The following is a 24,292-nucleotide window of genomic DNA, read 5'->3' as shown; positions in this document are numbered from 1 at the left end:
ATACAGTGTTTTAACAATGTACAAATGGTAAAGGACACAAGATAAAATAAATAAGCATAGATATGGGTTGTATTTACAATGGTGTGTGTTCTTCACTGGTTGCCCTTTTCTAGTGGCAACAGGTCACAAATCTTGCTGCTGTGATGGCACACTGTGGAATTTCACCCAGTAGATATGGGATTTTTTCAAAATTGGATTTGTTTTCGAATTCTTTGTGGATCTGTGTAATCTGAGGGAAATATGTCTCTCTAATATGGTCATACATTGGGCAGGAGGTTAGGAAGTGCAGCTCAGTTTCCACCTCATTTTGTGGGCAGTGAGCATATAGCCTGTCTTCTCTTGAGAGTCATGTCAGCCTACGGCGGCCTTTCTCAATAGCAAGGCTATGCTCACTGAGTCTGTACATAGTCAAAGCTTTCCTTAATTTTGGGTCAGTCACAGTGGTCAGGTATTCTGCCACTGTGTACTCTCTGTTTAAGGCCAAATAGCATTCTAGTTTGCTCAGTTTTTTTGTTAATTCTTTCCAATGTGTCAAGTAATTATCTTTTTGTTTTCTCATGATTTGGTTGGGTCTAATTGTGCTGTTGTCCTGGGGCTCTGTTGGGTGTGTTTGTGAACAGAGCCCCAGGACCAGCTTGCTTAGGGGACTCTTCTCCAGGTTCATCTCTCTGTAGGTGATGTTATGCTTTGTTATGGAAGGTTTTTGAATCGCTTCCTTTTAGGTGGTTGTAGAATTTAACGGCTCCTTTCTGGATTTTGATAATTAATGGGTATCGGCCTAATATATATATTCTCTCTCTCTCTCTCTCTCTCTCTCTCTCTCTCTCTCTCTCTCTCTCTCTCTCTCTCTCTCTCTCTCTCTCTCTCTCTCTCTCTCTCTCTCTCTCTCTCTCTCTCTCTCTCTCTCTCTCCTCTCTCTCTCTCTCTCTCTCTTCTCTCTCTCTCTCTCTCTCTCTCTCTCTCTCTCTCTCTCTCTCTCTCTCTCTCTCTCTCTCTCTCTCTCTCTCTCTCTCTCTCTCTCTCTCTCTCTCTCTCTCTCTCTCTCTCTCTCTCTCTCTCTCTCTCTCTCTCTCTCTCTCTCTCTCTCTCTCTCTCTCTCTCTCTCTCTCTCTCTCTCTCTCTCTCTCTCTCTCTCTCAAGTTTTGGGGAACTCTGCTTGTGAAATGTTTGGTAATTTAAGGGACAATGGCACCATTAGTTTATTTATAGCCACGGGTTCACAGTAAATCATTAGCAAACAGACAGGGACAGAATGTCAAATGTCTTCCTCCACCATAAGATATGACCCACCAGAGGAACACTTCTCATAGGAGGCTGTCAGGATGGAGGATTGGCCAGTGTGTGTGTGTGTTTGTGTGGGGGGCTGAGATTGCCTTGACAGGCATTAGAGAATTCTCACACCTCTGTCTACACATTCCTGTACTGACTGACAATAAGCTGTTGTCCCAATACATCTCAACTACAGGGACTTCGAACCACACAACGTTTGATCAGCACACAGAGGACAAATGAACTCTAGTCAAGGACCTCTTGTCTGTCCCCACAGTGAGCCATGATGGAACTCAGAACCATCTAACAACAGATGTACTGACTCAGCTAGAAAGCTTGAATGCTACTCCATATGCAAGTAAAGAAACAAACTATGACATTGTGCGAACATTTAACATTACTCTATGCACATGTGGGTTTGAAATGGAGCACGCTCAAATATCTGAATGAGAAACTCTCACACATGTTGAGTGTGTTTGAATGACACAGCTTGATTGTATTAGCAGTATATTGTGTCGAATGATATCTCCTTTGAAGACATTCCACAAGATCACTGTAAAAAGGAGTTGATCGGAGTCATGATACCAGCACCACAGAGCCTGTAGTATTAATGGAAGAGAACAAGGGGTAAACAACCAGGCAGCAACAAGCTGGAAACCATTTCAGAGGAGAAAAAAAAGAAAGAGAGAAAATGTGAAGAGAATGAAAACAGTTCTCATGCCCGACTGACTCTGTCAGCATCGTCATTTAATTGGGAGTACCTGTTTACATTCACATGCAAAGTAATGACTGCAATTTAAGGCCAAGCATCTGTCTGTGGAGTGATGAAAAGAGTGTGCTTTGGCTTTACCCTTTAGCTTGAACCTGTTTTACACTGACTCTGAACCTCAAAACAAGAGTTTGCCGGGCTCTTCCTCATCAATGTGTATGGCATATGTAAGCTATATTATGTAGCTAGCTTTCCCTGTTCCTTATGCCTTGCTTCCCGCTACATTGGCCCCAGCAGATGAACAACAGGACTGAAGTTAGGACATGGTTTAGTTTTTCTCTCTAGAAACAGAGTCATCAAAGCACTACTGGGTCTGTCTTAAAGCTGGGTCTGTCTTAAAGCTGGGTCTGTCTTAAAGCTGGGTCTGTCTTAAAGCTGGGTCTGTCTTGGGTCTGTCTTAAAGCTGGGTCTGTCTTAAAGCGGGGTCTGTCTTAAAGCTGGTTCTGTCTTAAAGCTGGGTCTGTCTTAAAGCTGGGTCTGTCTTAAAGCGGGGTCTGTCTTAAAGCGGGGTCTGTCTTAAAGCTGGGTCTGTCTTAAAGCTGGGTCTGTCTTAAAGCTGGGTCTGTCTTAAAGCTGGGTCTGTCTTAAAGCGGGGTCTGTCTTAAAGCTGGGTCTGTCTTAAAGCTGGGTCTGTCTTAAAGCTGGGTCTGTCTTAAAGCGGGGTCTGTCTTAAAGCTGGGTCTGTCTTAAAGCTGGGTCTGTCTTAAAGCTGGGTCTGTCTTAAAGCTAGGTCTGTCTTAAAGCGGGGTCTGTCTTAAAGCTGGGTCTGTCTTAAAGCTGGGTCTGTCTTAAAGCGGGGTCTGTCTTAAAGCGGGGTCTGTCTTAAAGCGGGGTCTGTCTTAAAGCTGGGTCTGTCTTAAGGCATGGTCTGTCTTAAAGCTGGGTCTGTCTCAAAGCGGGGTCTGTCTTAAAGCAGGGTCTGTCTTAAAGCTGGTTCTGTCTTAAGGCAGGGTCTGTCTTAAAGCTAGGTCTGTCTTAAAGCTGGGTCTGTCTTAAAGCGGGGTCTGTCTTAAAGCTGGGTCTGTCTTAAAGCTGGGTCTGTCTTAAAGATGGCCCTTTGTTGGACCGCTGGGACATCTACAAAGTCAGGGAGAGAAAATGAATTTACTGAAAGGTTGGAGAGACTTCCATTATGGTTGAGAGAGAAAAACGTCTTACAAAACAGAGGGGAATGATTCAACCAAAGAAGGGAGAAGCTCCAAAGCTCCACAGTTTACAATGGATTTGGGTTCAGTTTTGCTTACATTGCAGTTTGTAGGCTATAAAAACTGAGGTTCTGGCTTTCCTTCCTTCCCCAGATGTCAACGAGTGCTCGACAGCTAACGGCGGCTGTGAGGGACATTGCTGCAACACCATTGGAAGCTTCTACTGCAAGTGCCCCGAGGGCAGTCGACTGGGCCCTGATGACAAGGCCTGTCAGGGTGAGAAAGAGGGCGAGCTGGGCCTCCTGGGTGGGTGTGGTGGTCAGGAGGGCAGAGAAGGACTTAAACCTTAAAACCTTAAACCTTAAAATGCTCCTTGAGGAGCACAAATGTCCTCTTGCAGGCTCTGTGCTGTGCTGTTTTCTCCACTTCAGACAGAGACACAGGAAGAGTCAGAGACACAAAAGAGCTTAGCAGACCACACACACACACAGGGATCACAATCTGAACAGGGGTGGAGATCTGGTCAACCAGTGAAATCAAAACCCTGCCTATTTGTTCTGACAAAGCATGCTGAGTTAGCTGAGTTGTCTGCGTTAGCTGACAGGGCTATGGCCCTGTTGCTCTGAGGGGGTGCAGGTGTCAACAGGTGCCCTTAGCCTTTGACCCCTGACATGGGACGGTTCACTATCTAGTGAGAGTTTGATCACTGGACACCAGTGAAGAGATAAACTGAAGACGTCTCAGAAATGGTGTAGGAGTCTGTAGGAGCCATGTTCCAACAAACCCTTTTGATTCTGGAACAGACCATTCCAGGGTTAAATCTTTCTGTCTGCAACCCTCCACAAAGGATGGTCTTAATCCTAGGAGAGTGGAGTTTTGGAGTTGAGATGCGGGGGATGGGCGGTCACCTCCCCAAACAGCTGTCAGCCTCTCAGGCAGACCCAGCCTCTTCTGCTCAGGTCAAGACTGCCACACAATAACATTCAGATGACATTCAACCCCCAACCCAACTCCCAGAGTCTCAGCCTTACGCTTGAATGAAAGATGTCCTTTGTATCCTGCTGAAATCCTCTCACACGACGAACCTTAAATAGTTACCTTCCAAACTTCCACTGCAACTATTACCATTCAGGTATCCTCACTCAGCGAGGCAGCTGATTGGTCTAAATGGATTGGCATGTGACTTTTCAGTCCTTGAACCTCACAATCTATGCGCCGGTTATGAAAAGGCTCCTTACACGGCAGACAGCCCTCCTCTTTGACCCGCTCTTAGCCTCTTCTAGTGGAGGTTACCTAATTAAAGTAGCATTTAGTTCATTATGAGAACATTCCCACGAGCTGAGACTGCTGTGATGAATAGAGAATGCCCTTAACCCCAGATCTGGTATCAGATTACCTTAGGCCCAATCATAAAATAAACATTAGGGGGAGTGAAAATACATTTGACTCTGTATCAGTGCTACTGTCATCACCAGTAGTTGCCTGCAGTGCAAATCCCACTAGGGATTAGCAGGAACCAGAAAGTAGTTGAAACAGCTCGACTCGTTTGTGTTCTCCAAATGGGTCGTCAACGTTGACTGTCCTTGGAGGAGCACTCAGGTATGTTGTCTCCTCATCATGCCTCTGCTCCCTAGAACATGGAACAACATGGAAAATATGTTTAGATGTACCAGAATGGTTCTGGAATGGTCCTAAACATTCAGTTCTGCTGCATAGCAGACAACCTATGTTGAAAGAGTGTCAGTGGTGAATCATCAATTCCTGACCATATGACCTGACCAGGAAGAACTCTGCACTCCAATTCAGAGGGCTATAAGTAGGGTCCATGAGGTTTTCCTAATCGGGTCATGTGGTCAGAACATACTCCTGGTCCTAGTCATTAGAGTTAACAGCAAAGCGCTGTACGCAAACTTCCACCGATGAAGAGAATGTGTGTCCAATTGGTGATTCAACATTAATGGTTGATTTAATTGTATCAAAGTGGTGAGTTAGTCTATAAAGTGTTCATAAACATTGTGTTCCTGAAACAATCTCTCGTGAAGTCATCACTTCCATCATCAAGCCAACTTTCTTATTGTGTCAGCGTCCAACTATGAGATTGTTGTCAAACAAAAAATAACTACAGTGCCGGAACATTTTTACTGCATTCCTAAGTGTGACACGGTCATGGGTCATGACAAGCATCGCATTAACTTGGGCCTTTAACACTCTCCTCTGGAACACCCATGAAAACACTACATCCCAAATAGCATCCTACTCCCTATTTAGTGCACTACTTTTGACCAGGCCCCATAGAGCTCTGGTCAAAAGTAGTGCACTATATAGGGAATAGGTTGCCATTTGGGACACATACACTGTAACACACATATTAGTCTCCTGATGAATGTGGCCATTTTTTGGTTCATGTCTGTTAGAGTGCTCAAGTCACAAATGTTGTCTAAAGGTTTGTGTATTATTCCATCATAATAAAGCATTCCTTCAAACTTCCTTCATCAATGCTCATAGAGGGAATTCACTGGCACAACCTCCTATTAAAATGAACTTGTTCTGCAGCACACTTGCTTTGAGAGTGTCTGAGAATATTGGCTCAAAGTCTGAACATTTTCACATACTTTTTGAGCCCAGGTTTGATTGTCAGTCCATCTGTCTCCGTAGACGCGAATGAGTGCGTGGAGCTGAATGGCGGCTGCCAGCAGACCTGTGTGAACACGGCAGGCTCCTACCACTGTGAGTGCAGTCAGGGCTTCCGCATGCATACTGATGGAAGGACCTGCATTGGTGAGTAATGACCATGTGAGACCAGATTCGATCCCGGTCGTCAGCACAACTCAAGATTATGTTATCCCTCTGAGTTAAAGTTATCCCTCTGAGTTAAAGTTATCCCTCTGAGTTACAGTTATCCCTCTGAGTTAAAGTTATCCCGCTGAGTTAAAGTTATCCCTCTGAGTTAAAGTTATCCCTCCGAGTTAAAGTTATCCCTCTGAGTTACAGTTATCCCTCTGAGTTACAGTTATCCCTCTGAGTTACAGTTATCCCGCTGAGTTAAAGTTATCCCTCTGAGTTAAAGTTATCCCTCTGAGTTACCGTTATCCCTCTGAGTTACCGTTATCCCTCTGAGTTACAGTTATCCCTCTGAGTTACAGTTATCCCTCTGTGTCACGGTCGTCCTCCTCTTCATCTGAAGAGGAGAGGCGAGAAGGATCGGACCAAAATGCGGCGTCGTAAGTGTCCATGGTAAATCTTTAATAAAGAAAGTACTGACACTGTATACAAAACAATAAACAAATGACGACCGTGAAGCTACAACATAGACAATCACCCACAAACAAACAGTGCAACCCAGGCTACCTAAGTATGATTCTCAATCAGAGACAACTAATGACACCTGCCTCTGATTGAGAACCATACTAGGCCGAAACATAGAAATACCCAAATCATAGAAAAACAAACATAGACTGCCCACCCAACTCACGCCCTGACCATACTAAATAAATACAAAACAAAGGAAATAAAGGTCAGAACGTGACACTCTGAGTTAAAGTTATCCCTCTGAGTTACAGTTATCCCTCTGAGTTAAAGTTATCCCTCTGAGTTACAGTTAGCCCTCTGAGTTAAAGTTATCCCTCTGAGTTACAGTTAGCCCTCTGAGTTACCGTTATCCCTCCGAGTTACAGTTATCCCTCTGAGTTACAGTTATCCCGCTGAGTTACAGTTATCCCTCTGAGTTAAAGTTATCCCTCTGAGTTACAGTTATCCCTCTGAGTTAAAGTTATCCCTCTGAGTTAAAGTTATCCCTCTGAGTTACAGTTATCCCTCTGAGTTAAAGTTATCCCTCTGAGTTACAGTTATCCCTATGAGTTAAAGTTATCCCTCTGAGTTACAGTTAGCCCTCTGAGTTAAAGTTACCCCTCTGAGTTACAGTTATCCGTCTGAGTTAAAGTTATCCCTCTGAGTTAAAGTTATCCCTCTGAGTTAAAGTTATCCCTCTGAGTTAAAGTTATCCCTCTGAGTTAAAGTTATCCCTCTGAGTTAAAGTTAGCCCTCTGAGTTAAAGTTAGCCCTCTGAGTTAAAGTTATCCCTCTGAGTTAAAGTTAGCCCTCTGAGTTAAAGTTAGCCCTCTGAGTTAAAGTTATCCCTCTGAGTTACAGTTATCCCTCTGAGTTACAGTTAGCCCTCTGAGTTAAAGTTAGCCCTCTGAGTTAAAGTTATCCCTCTGAGTTGAAGTTATCCCTCTGAGTTAAAGTTAGCCCTCTGAGTTAAAGTTAGCCCTCTGAGTTAAAGTTATCCCTCTGTGTTACAGTTAGCCCTCTGAGTTAAAGTTATCCCTCTGAGTTGAAGTTAGCCCTCTGAGTTACAGTTAGTCCTCTGAGTTGAAGTTAGCCCTCTGAGTTACAGTTAGCCCTCTGAGTGGAAGTTAGCCCTCTGAGTTACAGTTAGCATTGGTTTAGGCATTGAAAGCCAAAGGCTAAAGGCATTGGTTTAGGCATTGAAAGCCAAAGGCTAAAGGCATTGGTTTAGGCATTGAAAGCCAAAGGCTAAAGGCATTGGTTTAGGCATTGAAAGCCAATACTCCAATATTCAGGTCTCAGTCAAGGTTACTCATTACACAAGCACAGTTAACCAAACAAGCTCCTCCACACATTTTCCAACATCTGTTCCGTAGCTTACTACCTAATTCATTTTTAGTAGGTTTTGCTTCTTGCCATTTCGAATGACGCTACTTTTTGGTTTGCGCCTGCGTAGCTAACGAAGCTAACATCTGGTGCTGCCTTTGAAACTCCAGGAGACTGGACCGCGATTCACACTTCCACCAACGGAGAAAGTGTCTCTGTTTTGTGTCTCCAGCACCCAGTTCCAACGTGAGAGAACACAGCTACTCAACCACACGACTACCAGTTGGTCTGAAGTGATGGGAAACTACATCAAGTGCTCGAGGCTCCATTAGGAGGACAAGAGAAGGATTTAGATTCCCAACGTTGGAAATTAAGAGTGTTTATGTAGGTCCAACCTATTGGCACAGGAGCTGGACAACAAAAATAACTTTGAAAAAAGGTCATGCCCAACTCACTATTTGCTGCTCCCTATAATCAATAAAACCTGATCAAATATTACTTGTGTGGGAGCATTAGTGTTAGTGAAGACAAAGTTCACTGTTGTCTCCAGCCCTGTGGGTGTAGACTCAGGATTGGTGGGTGGTGGTTGAGGGATGAGGGGGATGAGAGGGGAGGTGTCTCTGCTTGGCTTCCTAATTGCGTCTGCTGAAGTCATCACAGTTAAAGCTAACCTTTCCCCCTCCAGTTTTACAAGCCGTCTGTGTAATCTGGTCTGTCTTTAAGGCACCCTGAAGGCCCAGCACTGACTTCGTTACTCAGCACAGGAGTAAATCATAAGAGGGATACTCACGGATGGAAAGAGCATTAGAACCCAACCAGGGGCACCCTCTGGAGAAAGCTGGAACCTGGAACCATCATTTTCCAATTTCCAGTCTTTAGAGCTTTCTGTAATCACAAGTTCCCATTATGGTGTTGTGAAAAGATGGAGCTGGTCCAACAGTGTTGTAGCCCACAATATGGTTCTTCCTTCTTTGGATTCACACTTTAGTGACAGGTCTCTAGGAAGGGTTACTCGTTTACTCACCAAATGGTGATCAAAGACAACATTAGCGAAAGTACAGATGTAGAATCTTAATTTGAGTTAGTTTGCTACAGCATGAAAATAATCCTGCAGCAACAGAAAATGTGATTATAATTAATGGTAATTTTTGTAGGGGTTGATACATTTTTTGTTAGGGCAAATCAAGTCTGAAATTTCAAAGTGGAAATTGTAAACTTTAGAAGTCTTTTTAAATCTCAAATACAATACAAGTTTGCTTTTCCTGCTGTGCATAAAATTCAGCGACAAAATAGTGATTACATTAAGATCCTACATTTCTAACTACCTCAGCATGCTGTCGAATACCTCTCTCCTGACAGTTGCCACATCATTTAATTTGCACACAGAAATATTTTATAACTTCTATATATGAAGTTGTTCATTTCATGTGTCTGTCTTTCCGTCTGTACCAACTATGAAGCTGTGAACTCCTGCTCGGTGAAGAATGGCGGCTGTGAACAGAAGTGTGTGGACATGGGCAACGACCACTACAAGTGCGAGTGTCGTATGAACTACCAGCTGAAGAGGGATGGGAAGCACTGCGAGTGTGAGTCTTGACTACACTGGATATGGTGCTCTGACTTCCCTACAGTTACAACAATAGTGTCTTTATGTTAGAATGGAGAGCAAAGAGTTACATATAAAGAACAGGAGGAAGGTTTCCGTTTTGACATGACCAGGACATGACTAAGTAAAACTTTCTCAGCAAATTGACACTGAGTTACATGAAGGTCATAAAGTCACATGCTGTGCTGACTGTGGCCTGGTCTGTCTGCCCTCTGTGGTTGTCTGTCTGTCTGTCTGTCTGTCTGTCTGTCTGTCTGTCTGTCTGTCTGTCTGTCTGTCTGTCTGTCTGTCTGTCTGTCTGTCTGTCTGTCTGTCTGTCTGTCTGTCTGTCTGTCTGTCTGTCTGTCTGTCTGTCTGTCTGTCTGTATGTCTCTCTGTCTGTCTGTCTGTCTCTCTCTCTCTGTCTGTCTGTCTGTCTGTCTGTCTGTCTGTCTGTCTGTCTGTCTGTCTGTCTGTCTGTCTGTCTGTCTGTCTGTCTGTCTGTCTGTCTGTCTGTCTGTCTGTCTGTCTGTCTGTCTGTCTGTCTGTCAGTGAGGGACCCCTGTGTGGACAGGAATGGAGGCTGTGCTCAGCTATGTCATTCTGTGGACGGTGAAGCAGAGTGCAGCTGCAGACCAGGGTACACACTGGCCAGAGACAGCCAGGGCTGTGAGGGTAAGAGCACACACATGTACAGTATGTCTGGAAATGCGCTGATATGCACACACACACACACAAACTATGGTTCTCATATTTCAATATGCTGTTACATGCAGACAACCTTCCCAGAAATGTCCAAGAGTGAAAGAGACTTTTACGAACTTGTCTATAAATCTCCACCACCATGAACCCTCTTAAGAAAGCAAGCCTAGTCCATTAAAGCCCTCATTGAGAACTGGCCACTGAAAAATCATAGCCATCACCTCTATCCAACTCATGAACTTTGTGAACATTGAGTTTTAATGGTGGTTTAACTGACACTCCGTTAATGTAAACGTTTGCTATTCTTCAAATCAGTGCTCCTGGACAACATTCATCATATAGTTACCATTGTCCCGGGGCCATTAGAGCTGAGGCTTTATGACCCAGCCCTCCGGGGTCGTATGTATGACTGGAGCTGTGTGTGGGGCCTAAAGCTGATTAATGCTATGGCTGGAAGTTACTACTATAACATGGGGTGGCTAGAAGGCTATAGGGTTCAGGCAACTTCATTAAACACAACACTCTGTGTGTGTGTGTGTGTGTGTGTGTGTGTGTGTGTGTGTGTGTGTGTGTGTGTGTGTGTGTGTGTGTGTGTGTGTGTGTGTGTGTGTGTGTGTGTGTGTGTGTGTATGTGCATGCCTTTGCGTGTGTGTGTGTGTGTGTGTGTGCATGCCTTTGCGTGTGTGTGTGTGTGCATGCCTTTGCGTGTGTGTGTGTGTGTGTGTGTGTGTGTGTGAGTGCGTGCATGCCTTTGTGTGTGTGTGTGTTTGCAATATGCTTCATAATCACCCAGAGCAGCCCACCACCAGGCTTGTGCTTTAGCATTACTATGATGAAAGGTCAAGAGCAGATCACTGACCCACAAGTCAATTTCTTAATCAGAAGCATTTTCCCCACCTCGAAAACAGAGGAAGTGGTCATGTTGTACCTAGCTTGTATTCGTAGCCTCATTCATAGCCTCATATCAATAAAAATGGGATCCTTGTAATATAATCTCTGCTTGTGCTTTGTGACTGTGCTCTATTGACTTACAGTATCTCATGCTATCCTTTGTAGACATAGATGAGTGCAGCTCGGGCCAGGCCATGTGTGCCCATCGCTGTGTCAACACCCTGGGCTCTTTCAGCTGTGTGTGTAACCATGGCTTTGAGCTGGGCGCTGACGGAAAACAGTGCTACCGTGAGTATACATGATAATTTACATTAGAGTCATTTAGCAGATGCTCTTCTTACCCAAAGTGACTTACATTCAGTAAATTCAACTGAAGCAGGCAAAATCACAGTTGTGTAATATGATGGTTAGGGCCAAAAAGAAGCCTGGGTCCGTCGTCGTAGGCTTATAACTAAAGACAGAACTTTGTCCTGGTCTGGTGACATGATCAGGAAAATCTCCCTGACCCTAATTGCAGTATGTTCATGTGACGCTAACGTGTGGAAGATGGCTAACGTGTGGAAGATGGCTAATGTGTGAAAGATGGCTAATGTGTGGAAGATGGCTAACGTGTGGAAGATGGCTAATGTGTGGAAGATGGCTAATGTGTGGAAGATGGCTAACGTGTGGAAGATGGCTAATGTGTGGAAGATGGCTAATGTGTGGAAGATGGCTAACGTGTGGAAGATGGCTAACGTGTGGAAGATGGCTAACGTGTGGAAGATGGCTAATGTGTGAAAGATGGCTAATGTTTTGGTGTATTGCAAACGGATACTGTTGTTGGGTGCCAGCCTTCACTTGACTGGTTGTATCCTCCTATTTGCAGGCATTGAGATGGAGATCGTGAACAGCTGTGAGAAGAACAAGGGAGGATGCTCCCACCACTGTGAACACACCACCAACGGACCCCTCTGCTCCTGTAACCAAGCATACCAACTGGCTGAGGACAGGAAGACCTGTGTGGGTGGGTACTCTCTGTTGGGTCATCATTGTCAGAGTTTTTCCTGGTCAGGTCAAAAGGTAAGGAAAAACTCCTGGTTTAGTCATTCTCGTTTAGTCAATTTCGTTCTTTAGTCTATGGCGAGTATAGAAGGAACAGATCAAATATGGGTCTTGTTAATTAAGCACCAAATACATACAGTACCAGTCAAAAGTTTGGACACACCCACTCACTCAAAGGTTTTTCTTTATTTTCACTATTTTCCACATTGTAGAATTAGTGAAGACATCAAAACTATAAAATAACACATATGGAATCATGTAGTAACCAAAAAAGTGTTTAACAAATTCTTCAAAGTAACCACCTTTTGCTTTGATGACACCTTTGCACACTCTTGGCATTCTCTCAATCAAGAGGTGTGTCCTGTTAAAAGTTCATTTGTGGAATGTATTTCCTTCTTATGCATTTGAGCTGTGATGTGTTGTGACAAGGTAGGGTTGGTATACAGAAGACAGCTCAAAGTCCATATTATGGCAAGAACAGCTCAAATAAGCAGAGAGAAATGACAGTCCATCATCCTCTACGGCAGGTATTCCCAAACTGGGGGACGCGCAATGCCGTCAGGGGTACGCCAAATAAAAATGTGGTTCACATTAAAAAACAGATATTATTATACAATTATTAATTTATTTTTTCTTCACATTTTCAAACAGTACATTTATATTTTCCAACTGGGCTATACATTTGGGTGAGTTTTTTTTCTCTCGCCTGAGTAGCCTCGTTTCGCTGCCAAAAATCAAATTCAACCATCTAGTGTTCAGCGAAATAACAACACAATGTTAAATACAGGTAGCCTGTATTTGACAAATAAGCCACGGGAGTTTTTTGAGCGAGAATAAAGACAACTTTCAAGTAGTAAGACATGTATAAAAGCAACAGATACCATTAATAAGAAAGGGCTAGAAGCGTCTTATATGGTGAGCTACCGAGTAGCTAAAACAGGCAAGCACCATACTATTGTGGAGGACTTAATTCTTCCTGCTGCCGTGGGTGTGGCTGGGACGGACAATGCTGGGGGAAAAGGCCCACAAAACTATACAGACAATGTCTTCATCAAACAACACTGTTTCACGACACATCAGTGACATGGCAGAAGATGTTTTGAAACAATTACTGCTTTGCATACAAGCCAGTGAATTATATGCGTTACAGCTGGATGAGTCAACAGATGTGGCGGGCCTGGCAACGCTCCTTGTATATGTCCGTTACATTTATGGAGGGTCAATTAAGGAAGACATCCTCTTCTGCAAACCACTGGAAACCAGGACAACATGAGAGGATATTTTTTAGAGGTCGACCGATTATGATTTTTCAATGCCGATACCGATACCGATTATTGGAGGACCCAAAAAAGCTGATAGTGATTAATTAATTGATTTGTAATAATGACAATTATAACAATACTGATTGAACACTTTTATTTCAACTTAATATAATACATCAATAAAATCAATTTAGCCTCAAATAAATAATGAAACATGTTCAATTTGGTTTAAATAATGCAAAAACAAAGTGTTGGAGAAGAAAGTAAAAGTGCAATATGTGCCATGTAAAAAAGTTCCTTGCTCAGAACATGAGAACATATGAAAGCTGGTGGTTCCTTCAATATTCCCAGGTAAGAAGTTTTAGGTTGTAGTTATTATAGGAATTATAGGACTATTTCCCTCTATACCATTTGTTTTCATATACCTTTGACTATTGGATGTTCTTATAGGCACTTTAATATTGCCAGTGCACCAGTATAGCTTCCGTCCCTCTCCTCGCCCCTACCTGGGCTCGAACTAGGAACACATCAACAACAGCCACCCTCGAAGCATTGTTACCTATCGCTCCACAAAAGCCGCGGCTCTTGCTGAGCAAGGGGAACAACTACTTCAAGGTCTCAGAGCGAGTCCCGCACCGATTGAAACACTATTAGTTCGCACCCCGCTAACTAGCTAGCCATTTCACATCGGTTACACCAGCATAATCTCGGGAGTTGATAGGCTTGAAGTCATAAACAGCTCAGTGCTTGAAGCACAGCGAAGAGCTGCTGGCAAACGCACAAAAGTGCTGTTTGAATGAATGCGTACGAGCCTGCTGCTGCCTACCATCACTCAGTCAGACTGCTCTATCAAATATCAAATTATAGACTTAATTATAATATAATAACACACAGAAATACGAGCCTTGGGTCATTAATATGGTCAAATCCGGAAACTATCATTTTGAAAATAAAACGTTTATTCTTTCAGTGAAATATGGAACCGTTCTGTATTTCATCTAACGGGTGGCATCCATAAGTCTAAATATTCCTGTTACATTGCATAACCTTCACTGTTATGTCATAATTACGTAAAATTCTGGCAAATTAGTTTGCAACGAGCCAGGCGGCCCAAACTGTTGCATATACCCTGACTCTGCGTGCAATGAACGCAAGAGAAGTGACACAATTTCCCTAGTTTAATATTGCCTGCTAACCTGGATTTCTGTTAACTAAATATGCAGGTTTTTTTATTTTTTATTTTTTATTGATTTTAAGAAAGGCATTGATGTTTATGGTTAGGTACATTCGTGCAACTATTGTGCTTTTTTTGCAAATGGGCTTTTTTTTAAGTCATCCCCCGTTTGGTGAAGTTGGCTGTCTTTGTTCGGAAGAAATGTTCTTCACACAGTTCGCAACGAGCCAGACAGCCCAAACTGCTGCATATACTCTGTTGCACAGAACGCAAGAGAAATGGCACAATTTCCCTCGTTAAAAAAAATCATGTTAGCAGGCAATATTAACTAAATATGCAGGTTTAAAAAGATATACTTGTGTATTGATTTTAAAGAAAGGCATTGATGTTTATGGTTAGGTACATTGGTGCAACGACAGTGCTTTTTTCACGAATGGGCTTGTTAAATCATCACCCGTTTGTCGAAGTAGGCTGTGATTCAATGAGAAATTAACAGGCACCGCATCGATTATATGCTAGATAAACTAGTAATATCATCAATCATCAACGGGACAAAATTGAAGCTACGATTAAGAAGTTGGAGCTCTTTTCTGTCTGCATTAACAAGGACAACACACAGGTCTTTCCATCATTGTATGATTTGTTGTGTGCAAATGAACTCAAGCTTACGGACCATGTCAAATGTGATATAGCGAAGCACCTGAGTGAGCTGGGTGCGTAATTATGCAGGTACTTTCCCGAAACGGACGACACAAACAACTAGATTCGTTATCCCTGTCATGCCCTGCCTCCAGTCCACTTACCAATATCTGAACAAGAGAGCCTCATCAAAATTGCAGCAAGCAGTTCTGTGAACATTTAATTTAATCAGAAGCCACTGCCAGATTTCTGGATTGGGCTGCACTCAGAGTATCCTGCCTTGGCAAATCGCGCTGTTAAGACACTGATGCCCTTTGCAACCGCGTACCTATGTGAGAGTGGATTATCCGCCCTCACTAGCATGAAAACTAAAGACAGGCACAGACGGTGTGTGGAAAATGATTTAAGACTGAGACTCTCTCCAATACAACCCAACATTGCAGAGTTAATGTGCATCCTTTCAAGCACACCCTTCTCATTAACCTGCGGTGAGTTACTCACAATGTTTGATGAACAATTAAGGTTGTAAAATGGCTAAATAAAGAGCAAAATTATTGATTATTATTCTATTATTATTTATGCCCTGGTCCTTTAAACCTATAAGAGCTCTCTGTTCCCACGAGCCGTGTTGTGTTCAAAAACTCACACTCATTCTTATGTTAAATAAATGCATCATATAGTAGGTATGTGGTAGCCTTTCAAAGATGGCAAAAAAACAACATTTGAGAGTGCGCTGACCCTGGTGCTGGAGGGGGTACGCAGCTGACCCTGGTGCTAGAGGGGGTAAACAGCTGGAGGTTGAATGTTTGGGAACCACTGCTCTATGGGATTGCCAAGAAGGAGAGTGATGGATTGCTGTATAAGATGACCTGGCCTCCACAATCACCCGACCTCAACCCAATTGAGATGATTTGGGATGAGTTGGACCATGGAGAGAAGGAAAAGCAGAATCTAAAATATATTTTGCTATGTTTAACACTTTTTTGGTTACTACATGATTCCATGTGTTATTTCATAGTTTTGATGTCTTCACTATTATTCTACAATGTAGAAAATAGTAAAAATAAAGAAAAACCCTTGAATGAGTAGGTGTGTCCAAACTTTTGACTGGTATTGTATATTTCTTCTGAAACAATTTCCGTTGCAAAATGTATTGAAATGTTTTCCGTTGCGTGCCCAAATGAACAATCATCTTTTGTTGTACCTCCCCAGACAGTGATGAGTGTGAGAGTGGGGAGGCGTGCTGCAGTCATTTCTGTAAGAACTACCCAGGGGGCTATGAGTGCAGCTGCAAGGCAGGCTACAGGCTCCATGCAGATGGCTGTGGCTGCAATGGTAAGAGGATAATACGTTGACCAGCATCCACTCATTATCTTGGTCCAAATTGACTCTGGATTGAGTTTACATTATTGTATAAGAGGTGACTGAATGTTAAGTATGGTCAGTATGAAATTCAACACAGTGATCTAGAGACTCTTGACAGCTTCTACCCCCAAGCCATAAGACTGCTGAACAATTCATCAACCCCCCCCCCCCCTTTGTTTGCTGCTGCTACTCACTGTTTATTATCTATGCATAGTCACTCTACCCCTACCTATAAGTACAAATGACCTCACCTAACCTGTACCCCCGCACATTGACTCGGTGCCTGCACCCCCTGTTTATAGCCTCGTTACTGTTATTTTATTGTGTTACTTTTTATTTTATTTTTTTTACTTTTTTGATTTAGTAAATATTTTCTTAACTCCATTTCTTGAACTGCATTGTTAGTTAAGGGCTTGTCAGTCAGCATTTCACTGTAAGGTGTTGTATTCGGAGCATGTGACAAATAACATGTGATTTGATTTGATAGACTTGAAGGGGCATGTTTAGGCATCCATTTGACCATGGCAGTCAACATTGATGATCGATCACAGAGAAGATGATTATGCATTGACAGTGTCTAATAACTCATTGCACTAGTTTTGATAATGCAATTGGACACTTGTATAGTACCTTCTAAATATGCAAAGTACTTCCTATTGTTTTGCGGTCTTGTCAGATATTGATGAGTGCCTGGCAGAGAGTTCTGTCTGTGAACACTACTGTGTGAACACACTGGGGACCTACGAGTGTTTCTGCAGAATGGGCTTCCGTTTGGACAACGACCAGAGAGCCTGCATCTGTGAGTGATATTTGATCATAATATTATACTGTGCTATACTATACGATACTATACTATGCTCTACTATGCTCTACTTTACTATGCTATACTATACTAAGGGAAAGGGGAGACCTTGTCAGTTGTACCACTGAATGTCTTCAACTGAAATGTGTCTTCCTCATTTAACCCAACCCCTCTGATGCTTTGCTCTGCTATAATATACTATGATGTACTATACTATACTTTACTGTACTATGCTATACTATGCTCTAATTTCACAGTGAATTTCTATACATTGTTTTTAAACATGTGAAAGTAACTCTGAGAGACATTTGTGATGTTTTCCAACAGCAGGCTATAGTAATGATAAAATCACCTTGAGCATTCAAATGAATGTAATGTAAATGATAGTATAGTATAATACTGCATAATAGAGTATAGTTTAGTATAGTATAATACAGTATATTACAGTACAATATAGTAGAGTATAGTATAATATATTATAGTATAGCATAAAATAGTATAGTATAATATAGTATAATATAGTATAGTATAATACAGTATAATATAGTATAGTATAGTATATTATAGTATAATACAGTATAATTTCGAATAATATAGTATAATACAGTATAGTATAATATAGAATAGTATAGTATAAAACAGTATAGTATAATATAGTATAGTGTAATACAGTATAGTATAATATAGTATAATATAGTATAGTTAGATGAAATGTAAATGTGCTGAATGTGAAAGTGTTCTGAGTGTCTCCTCTCCGTCTGTCTGTCTGTCTGTCTGTCTGTCTGTCTGTCTGTCTGTCTGTCTGTCTGTCTGTCTGTCTGTCTGTCTGTCTGTCTGTCTGTCTGTCTGTCTGTCTGTCTGTCTGTCTGTCTGTCTGTCTGTCTGTCTGTCTGTCTGTCTGTCTGTCTGTCTGTCTGTCTCTGTCTGTCTGTCTGTCCCAATGCAGCACTGTACGACAGTGACCTGGATGACGATGAAGAGGAGGATGACCCAGAGGAGGATCTGGAAGTGCATCGGTTGCCAGATTTGCTCTTCCGACGGCCCCCTCAGCTCCTGCAGTACACTGCAGCCCTGCATTCACCCTATGGTGATGATGAGGAGGAAGAGGCACAGAGAGGGGAACTCACCCTGGTCAGCCACATAGGTAGCGAATCAGTGCTTACATACATGCCTGGTTGATGATCAACGTTGTCACACATATACTCTGTCTCAGACATTGGACCTACCTTATGTGGCAAAAATGGTAAATCATGCTATGGTTTTACAGGACTATGTGCGTGTGTGTCTCAGTGTGTCTAGATGATTCCTTTGGGGATGACTGTGGTGTGAGCTGTGCTGACTGTGAGAACGGAGCAGCGTGTGGTGCAGACAGAGACCGCTGTGAATGTACACCTGGATGGACTGGCGTCATCTGCAACGAGAGTAAGTCGCTCTCTTCTCCTCTCCACAGCTTCTCTTATTATCACTGTAACCCTTGGAAAGCATCAATCACCTGATAGAGTTTCAGTGTTATTCAGTGCATATTATTGAGCAGGCAGTTATTTGATTGGTTAGTCCTCAGGGTTAGGTATTTGAACCCAGATCTGGCCTGGAGAGTGGCAAAGTGCCCCATAGACAGAATACAGCCCCCAGGCCAGGGATGTCCACTGTCAAACACTGTGTTAGAAAGAGACCAGAAGCCATTGTTTCACAACCAAACATGATTAATGAGTGTCTTTGGGCTGGACCTGAACCAGGGATATAATTATGTTTGGAATTGTGGAGTCGCGTAGGGATAAATCCATTACAATCAGTCATTGTTATACATTTAAACATGCTCCTTTGGGCTAGTGTTCAAATTCACACCAAGAAGAGTTAGGTTATGATGAGGCCATTTTCCCTGACCAGTGGGGAAGATTGAAAACATAGCAGAGAAGGGCCATTTCTGTCATCTCATTAGGTTTTAATCGTTAGCTTGGGAAGGAGACAACTACCACAGCGGAGAAGAGAATATTATCATACACTGATCTGTGAAAAATATTGAGTCCTGCTATTGAGTTGCACCCAGAACAGCCTCAAGGGTTTACTGCGTTCAGTTTCGCAACTGACTAGGTATCCCCTTCGCTATGTCATGGAAAGAGCTGGTGTTCATAATGCACACTATGTAGACATGTTATTGCATTTTGCATGACAGCATGTGTTAGATATGGAAGGCAGTGCTGTGTTTGCCTGGATACAGTGTAACCAGAGAGGAATAGAAGTAAAGTACACATCTTTATACCAAAAATATTCTGTTTTCTCAGAACATGTTATGTATTGATTTTGCACTAGCCTAGCTTGTCACATTGCCACGTGGCTACAAACATGACTAATTGCTAACTGACACATTTTCCCTCAGAGGTTCATCAACCAGTTGTGCAGAAGAAGTGTGACATGGAATGTTGACTGGCTTTTACTGAACCCATTTAGAAGGTCCAGCTGGGTTGTGTGGTCATTTCTATACAAACCGTGTGGGATTCATGTGGGAAGTGCAAAAAGCTAAGAAAGACCCTCATGTGAAGAAGAGAATATGAAAGACAAGTGATAGAATGTCTCTCTCTCTCTCCTCTCTCCCCTCCCAGCTTGTCCTGTAGGGACCTATGGACAGGCCTGTAACAGCCTGTGTCGGTGCCAGAATGGGGGCTCCTGTGAACCAGTAACTGGGAGGTGTGTTTGCCCACCAGGGGTGCAGGGCCAGCTCTGTCAGGACGGTAGGGACTGACACACACACACACACACACGCACGCACACACACACATACACACACACACAAACACACGCACGGACCAGGCTACTTGCTGGAAGGGCAAAATCTGGTCTAACCACATGTGCAACTCTTCTGTGTCTTGTTGACAGGTTGCCCACAAGGATACTTTGGGAAACACTGTAGACGGAGGTGTAACTGCCCCAACAACGGGCGCTGCCACCGTCTCTATGGAGCCTGCCTGTGTGCCCCGGGGCTGTACGGGCGCTTCTGCCACCTGCGTGAGTACCCGTATCCTCTAGACTACAGTAACCAGCAGCCACCACGACTGACATCTTAATGTAGCGCAGGGGTGTTCTTCTGCCCTCTGGAGCTTTTGTTCCAGCCTGATTCAGCTAATAAACTAAACAGTTCAGTTGAATCAGGTGTCTTAGTACTGGTCTGGAACAAAAGCCTGCACTGCCTGTGTCTCTTGGACCAGATTGTAGGAACACTGCAGTAGTGACGGATGAAGAACATTATGTTAATTCCCTTTCTGTAGCTTGGTCCCTGATCCTAGAGATGTACTGACAGTACCTTCCCTTCTCCAGCTTGTCCCAGGTGGACCTATGGTGTCGGCTGCTCTGAGGAGTGTGACTGTGTTCTGGACCATTCCCTGGGCTGCCATCCCAAGAACGGGACCTGTCTGTGCAAACCTGGCCACCATGGCTCTCAGTGTCAGCAAGGTTAGCTGTTCTGGCTCAGACAATACAGTACACAGATATTGAGGTTATTGAAAAAGGAAAATGACATTGTTTCATGGTTGTCTGGATGATAGTGAAGCTCCTCTTCTGTGTGTGTGTCTGTGTGCACGTGTGTGTGTGTCTGTGTGTACGTGTGTGTGTGTCTGTGTGTACGTGTGTGTGCGTGCGTGTGTTTCTCTCCAGAGTGTGATCCAGGGTTCTATGGTAGTGGCTGTGGGCATCAGTGTGACTGTCCAGGTGGGGCGACCTGTGACCCTAGGAGTGGAGAGTGCACCTGGAGGTGTCCTGCAGGGCTCCATGGGAACCTGTGTCAGCTGGGTGAGCCAACCCCCTTGTGGAGGAGACTCCCAAACCACAATACATGTAGCTAGGGACAGGAGTTTTTCTTGGTCTGTTCAGGAACAACTCCTGACCTTACATTCAGAGAGAGCGATGTTGTACTGTTCCCTCATGAATGTGGAAATATGAATGGGAGTGTGTGAGTGCCTGCGTGCGTATGCGTACGTGTGTGTGTGTTAGTTTGCTCAATAGGCTTCAATAGTGTTCCTCTTCTGGCAGCTTGCTCTACAGACCAGTGGAACGTTTCAGTAGCGTTAGTCTCTCCTATGGTCCAGAGATATTAAAGAACGAGCTCTGTTTAAATCATGACTGTCTCCCTATAGACCGGACAAGATAACATGGAGGGGTTATTTTAGAGCTAATGCATTGTCCAGACCTCCAGGAGGTTCCCTTTTATTAAAGCAAACAAATCATCCATCTCTTTATGGTTTTGTTTAGCTTTGAATTGACACGAGGTTGTGAAAGCGGGCCATGCAACATCAGTCCGCTTTGAGATCGCCTTGCTACTGCACACGATCCCAGTGAGGGAGATACACAGGAAATGAAAACCCTTGTAACCCTTTCTCTCTGTTGCTCTCTCCCTCCATCATTCCGTCCTCTGTGTATCTGTATGTAGCCTGCAGTGCTAGTCAGTTCGGGGAGAACTGCCTCCGGACCTGTGTGTGTGGAGGAGCACCCTGTGACCCCATGACAGGAGAGTGTATCTGCCCTGTTGGGAAGACAGGAAATGCCTGTCAACAAGGTAGTTATAATGCTTCAGTATTTAATACCTGTATTACTGTTAAATGTATCATTACTCATTATTATACTGTATTTATCTTTCACTTAAATATCATGCCGTTTCTTCCATATTGTCTCTCTCTGTTTTTCAAATCTGGGGTGACAATCTAAATTCAAACAGTACAGTAGTATTGGAAGACATCGGTCCACCAATCAGACCTGCTCTTCATCTGCTCTTAAACCAATGACCTGAAGTCAGTTAGACCATGTGGTGTTGATGGTCATACATCTCAATTAGGGCTTATCCTGACCAAATGAACTGACCACCAAAACTGCTCTATAACTGGTCAATAGCTATAGCCCTGAATTCCCCCTCCCCCCCGTAGACTGCCCAGAGGGATTATGGGGGTTGAAGTGCCAGTTCCCATGTAGAGCGTGTGAGAACGGCGCTTCCTGCAACACACAGACAGGAGTCTGTGACTGCAACCCTGGGTACACAGAACAACTCTGCCAGACTGGTGAGTTAAATAAATCAACGACAGCAGTCTACAGTCTTGCTAAAGTGAGGGGAAAGGAAAGAGAGAGACTGTGAGAGAGAAAGACCTTATGATATACTGTGTTATATTTCACCCTGACTATTTCTCTGCTTCACAGTGTGTCCACCAGGGTCCTATGGGCCAGGCTGTGTGAGTGCCTGTGTCTGTCATCCTGATGCCAGCTGTGACCCTGTCACTGGACACTGTACATGTCCCCCGGGTCGAACAGGACACGGCTGCACTACGCGTAAGCACCACTATCACACATACACACAGGCAGGTGCGCGCCCACACACACAAATGCACACACAGAGGTTGGTAAAGAAAACGACATGTTGTGCGTGTGTGCGTGTCTCCACAGCCTGTGAGGAGGGGTCCTGGGGCTCTGAGTGCTCTAACAGGTGCCGTTGTGCAGACCGAGCCCTGAGTTGTGATGCAGTGACTGGACACTGTGTGTGTGAGGCTGGTTTCACTGGAGACCACTGTGAACAGAGTAAGACATTTATTTGGAAATACTGCCATCTTTAGGTAATACACTGTAGCACATCTTTGGACCAGATCTGGCTCAAGCAAGTGTTCTACAGATGAAGAATCTTCATTTGATCACTCTTTTGTTGATGAGAATTTTCCTGCTCCACAGGAAATGCAGATGAGCTTTGTGATTTACATAAATTCACTGAAAACCTACGCTAACACACGGTCATATTAATAGTATTACACTTTTCTTGTAGAATACTTTTGGCCAGCTAATAGCCTAACTATCGAACACGCAAAATGATGGACGACACGTTAATATCCTGTTGCTGCAGGATTATTTGTGCTGTGACAAAACACATGCCCTTACAGCAGCAAATGCGTATATATTTTGGCTGGTAATATCTCTGTCTGATGTTGTCCATGTGCCTCTCCCCTGTTCCCACAGAGTGTGTGGAGGGCAGCTATGGTTGGGGCTGTGCCCTGGAATGTCAGTGTCAGCACGGGGCTCTGTGTGACCATGTGAGTGGAGCCTGCACCTGCTCCTCTGGATGGACCGGAACCTTCTGTGAGAAAAGTAAGACTTGTGAATAATGTGCACTACATTTAATCACCTATTACTAATACTCTATGGGTAACCTTTTATTTTACATCCTGGTATTCAGCAGGTAGTTACTTTGAAATTGTTAAAATGACAATTAACTCATAATAGCATATTCATTACATTTTAGTTTCTTTGAAATTCATTGAGACAAGTGTAGGTTTGTACACTTGAATTATTTGAGGTAATTACCAGAAACTATCCATTGTCACCAAATAGCAAATTAGACTAGGGGTTAATAGTGTTGGGCCAGTAACCACATTTTATCTCTCTAAAATAAAATGACCTTGCAATATATTTTGAACAAAATCATGCCTGTCTTTTCACATTTTATCTCTCTAAAATAAAATGACCTTGCAATATATTTTGAACAAAATCATGCCTGTTTGTACACTTGAATTATTTGAGGTAATTACCAGAAACTATCCATTGTCACCAAATAGCAAATTAGACTAGGGGTTAATAGTGTTGGGCCAGTAACCACATTTTATCTCTCTAAAATAAAATGACCTTGCAATATATTTTGAACAAAATCATGCCTGTCTTTTCACATTTTATCTCTCTAAAATAAAATGACCTTGCAATATATTTTGAACAAAATCATGCCTGTTTGTACACTTGAATTATTTGAGGTAATTACCAGAAACTATCCATTGTCACCAAATAGCAAATTAGACTAGGGGTTAATAGTGTTGGGCCAGTAACCACATTTTATCTCTCTAAAATAAAATGACCTTGCAATATATTTTGAACAAAATCATGCCTGTCTTTTCACTAGCCCATGTCATGGTAAGATACCAAATCATGTCTGTCTTTTCACTAGCCCATGTCATGGTAAGATACCAAATCATGTCTGTCTTTTCACTAGCCCATGTCATGGTAAGATACCAAATCATGTC

General features: G+C 43.2%; 1 protein-coding gene across 2 annotated transcripts in view; it reads left to right on the top strand.

The window, feature by feature from the left end:
- Nucleotides 1-24,292, top strand: part of LOC109909384 (multiple epidermal growth factor-like domains protein 6) — an 89,090-nt gene that overhangs the window by 33,833 nt on the left and 30,965 nt on the right. For both annotated transcript variants that reach the window (XM_031796499.1, XM_031796498.1), the window contains exons 5-23: nt 3,337-3,459; nt 5,839-5,961; nt 9,258-9,383; nt 9,935-10,057; nt 11,141-11,263; nt 11,841-11,978; nt 16,304-16,426; nt 17,133-17,255; nt 18,205-18,402; nt 18,549-18,680; nt 19,859-19,987; nt 20,133-20,261; nt 20,571-20,705; nt 20,907-21,041; nt 21,679-21,804; nt 22,169-22,300; nt 22,437-22,565; nt 22,680-22,811; nt 23,241-23,369. In XM_031796499.1, coding sequence (XP_031652359.1) covers nt 3,337-3,459; nt 5,839-5,961; nt 9,258-9,383; nt 9,935-10,057; nt 11,141-11,263; nt 11,841-11,978; nt 16,304-16,426; nt 17,133-17,255; nt 18,205-18,402; nt 18,549-18,680; nt 19,859-19,987; nt 20,133-20,261; nt 20,571-20,705; nt 20,907-21,041; nt 21,679-21,804; nt 22,169-22,300; nt 22,437-22,565; nt 22,680-22,811; nt 23,241-23,369 — 2,508 coding nt within the window. The remainder of the gene's footprint in view (nt 1-3,336; nt 3,460-5,838; nt 5,962-9,257; nt 9,384-9,934; nt 10,058-11,140; nt 11,264-11,840; nt 11,979-16,303; nt 16,427-17,132; nt 17,256-18,204; nt 18,403-18,548; nt 18,681-19,858; nt 19,988-20,132; nt 20,262-20,570; nt 20,706-20,906; nt 21,042-21,678; nt 21,805-22,168; nt 22,301-22,436; nt 22,566-22,679; nt 22,812-23,240; nt 23,370-24,292) is intronic.

Source organism: Oncorhynchus kisutch, linkage group LG18, assembly GCF_002021735.2.
Source record: "Oncorhynchus kisutch isolate 150728-3 linkage group LG18, Okis_V2, whole genome shotgun sequence".
Lineage (NCBI taxonomy): Eukaryota > Metazoa > Chordata > Actinopteri > Salmoniformes > Salmonidae > Oncorhynchus > Oncorhynchus kisutch.
This window is presented reverse-complemented; position numbering and strand designations above follow the sequence as displayed.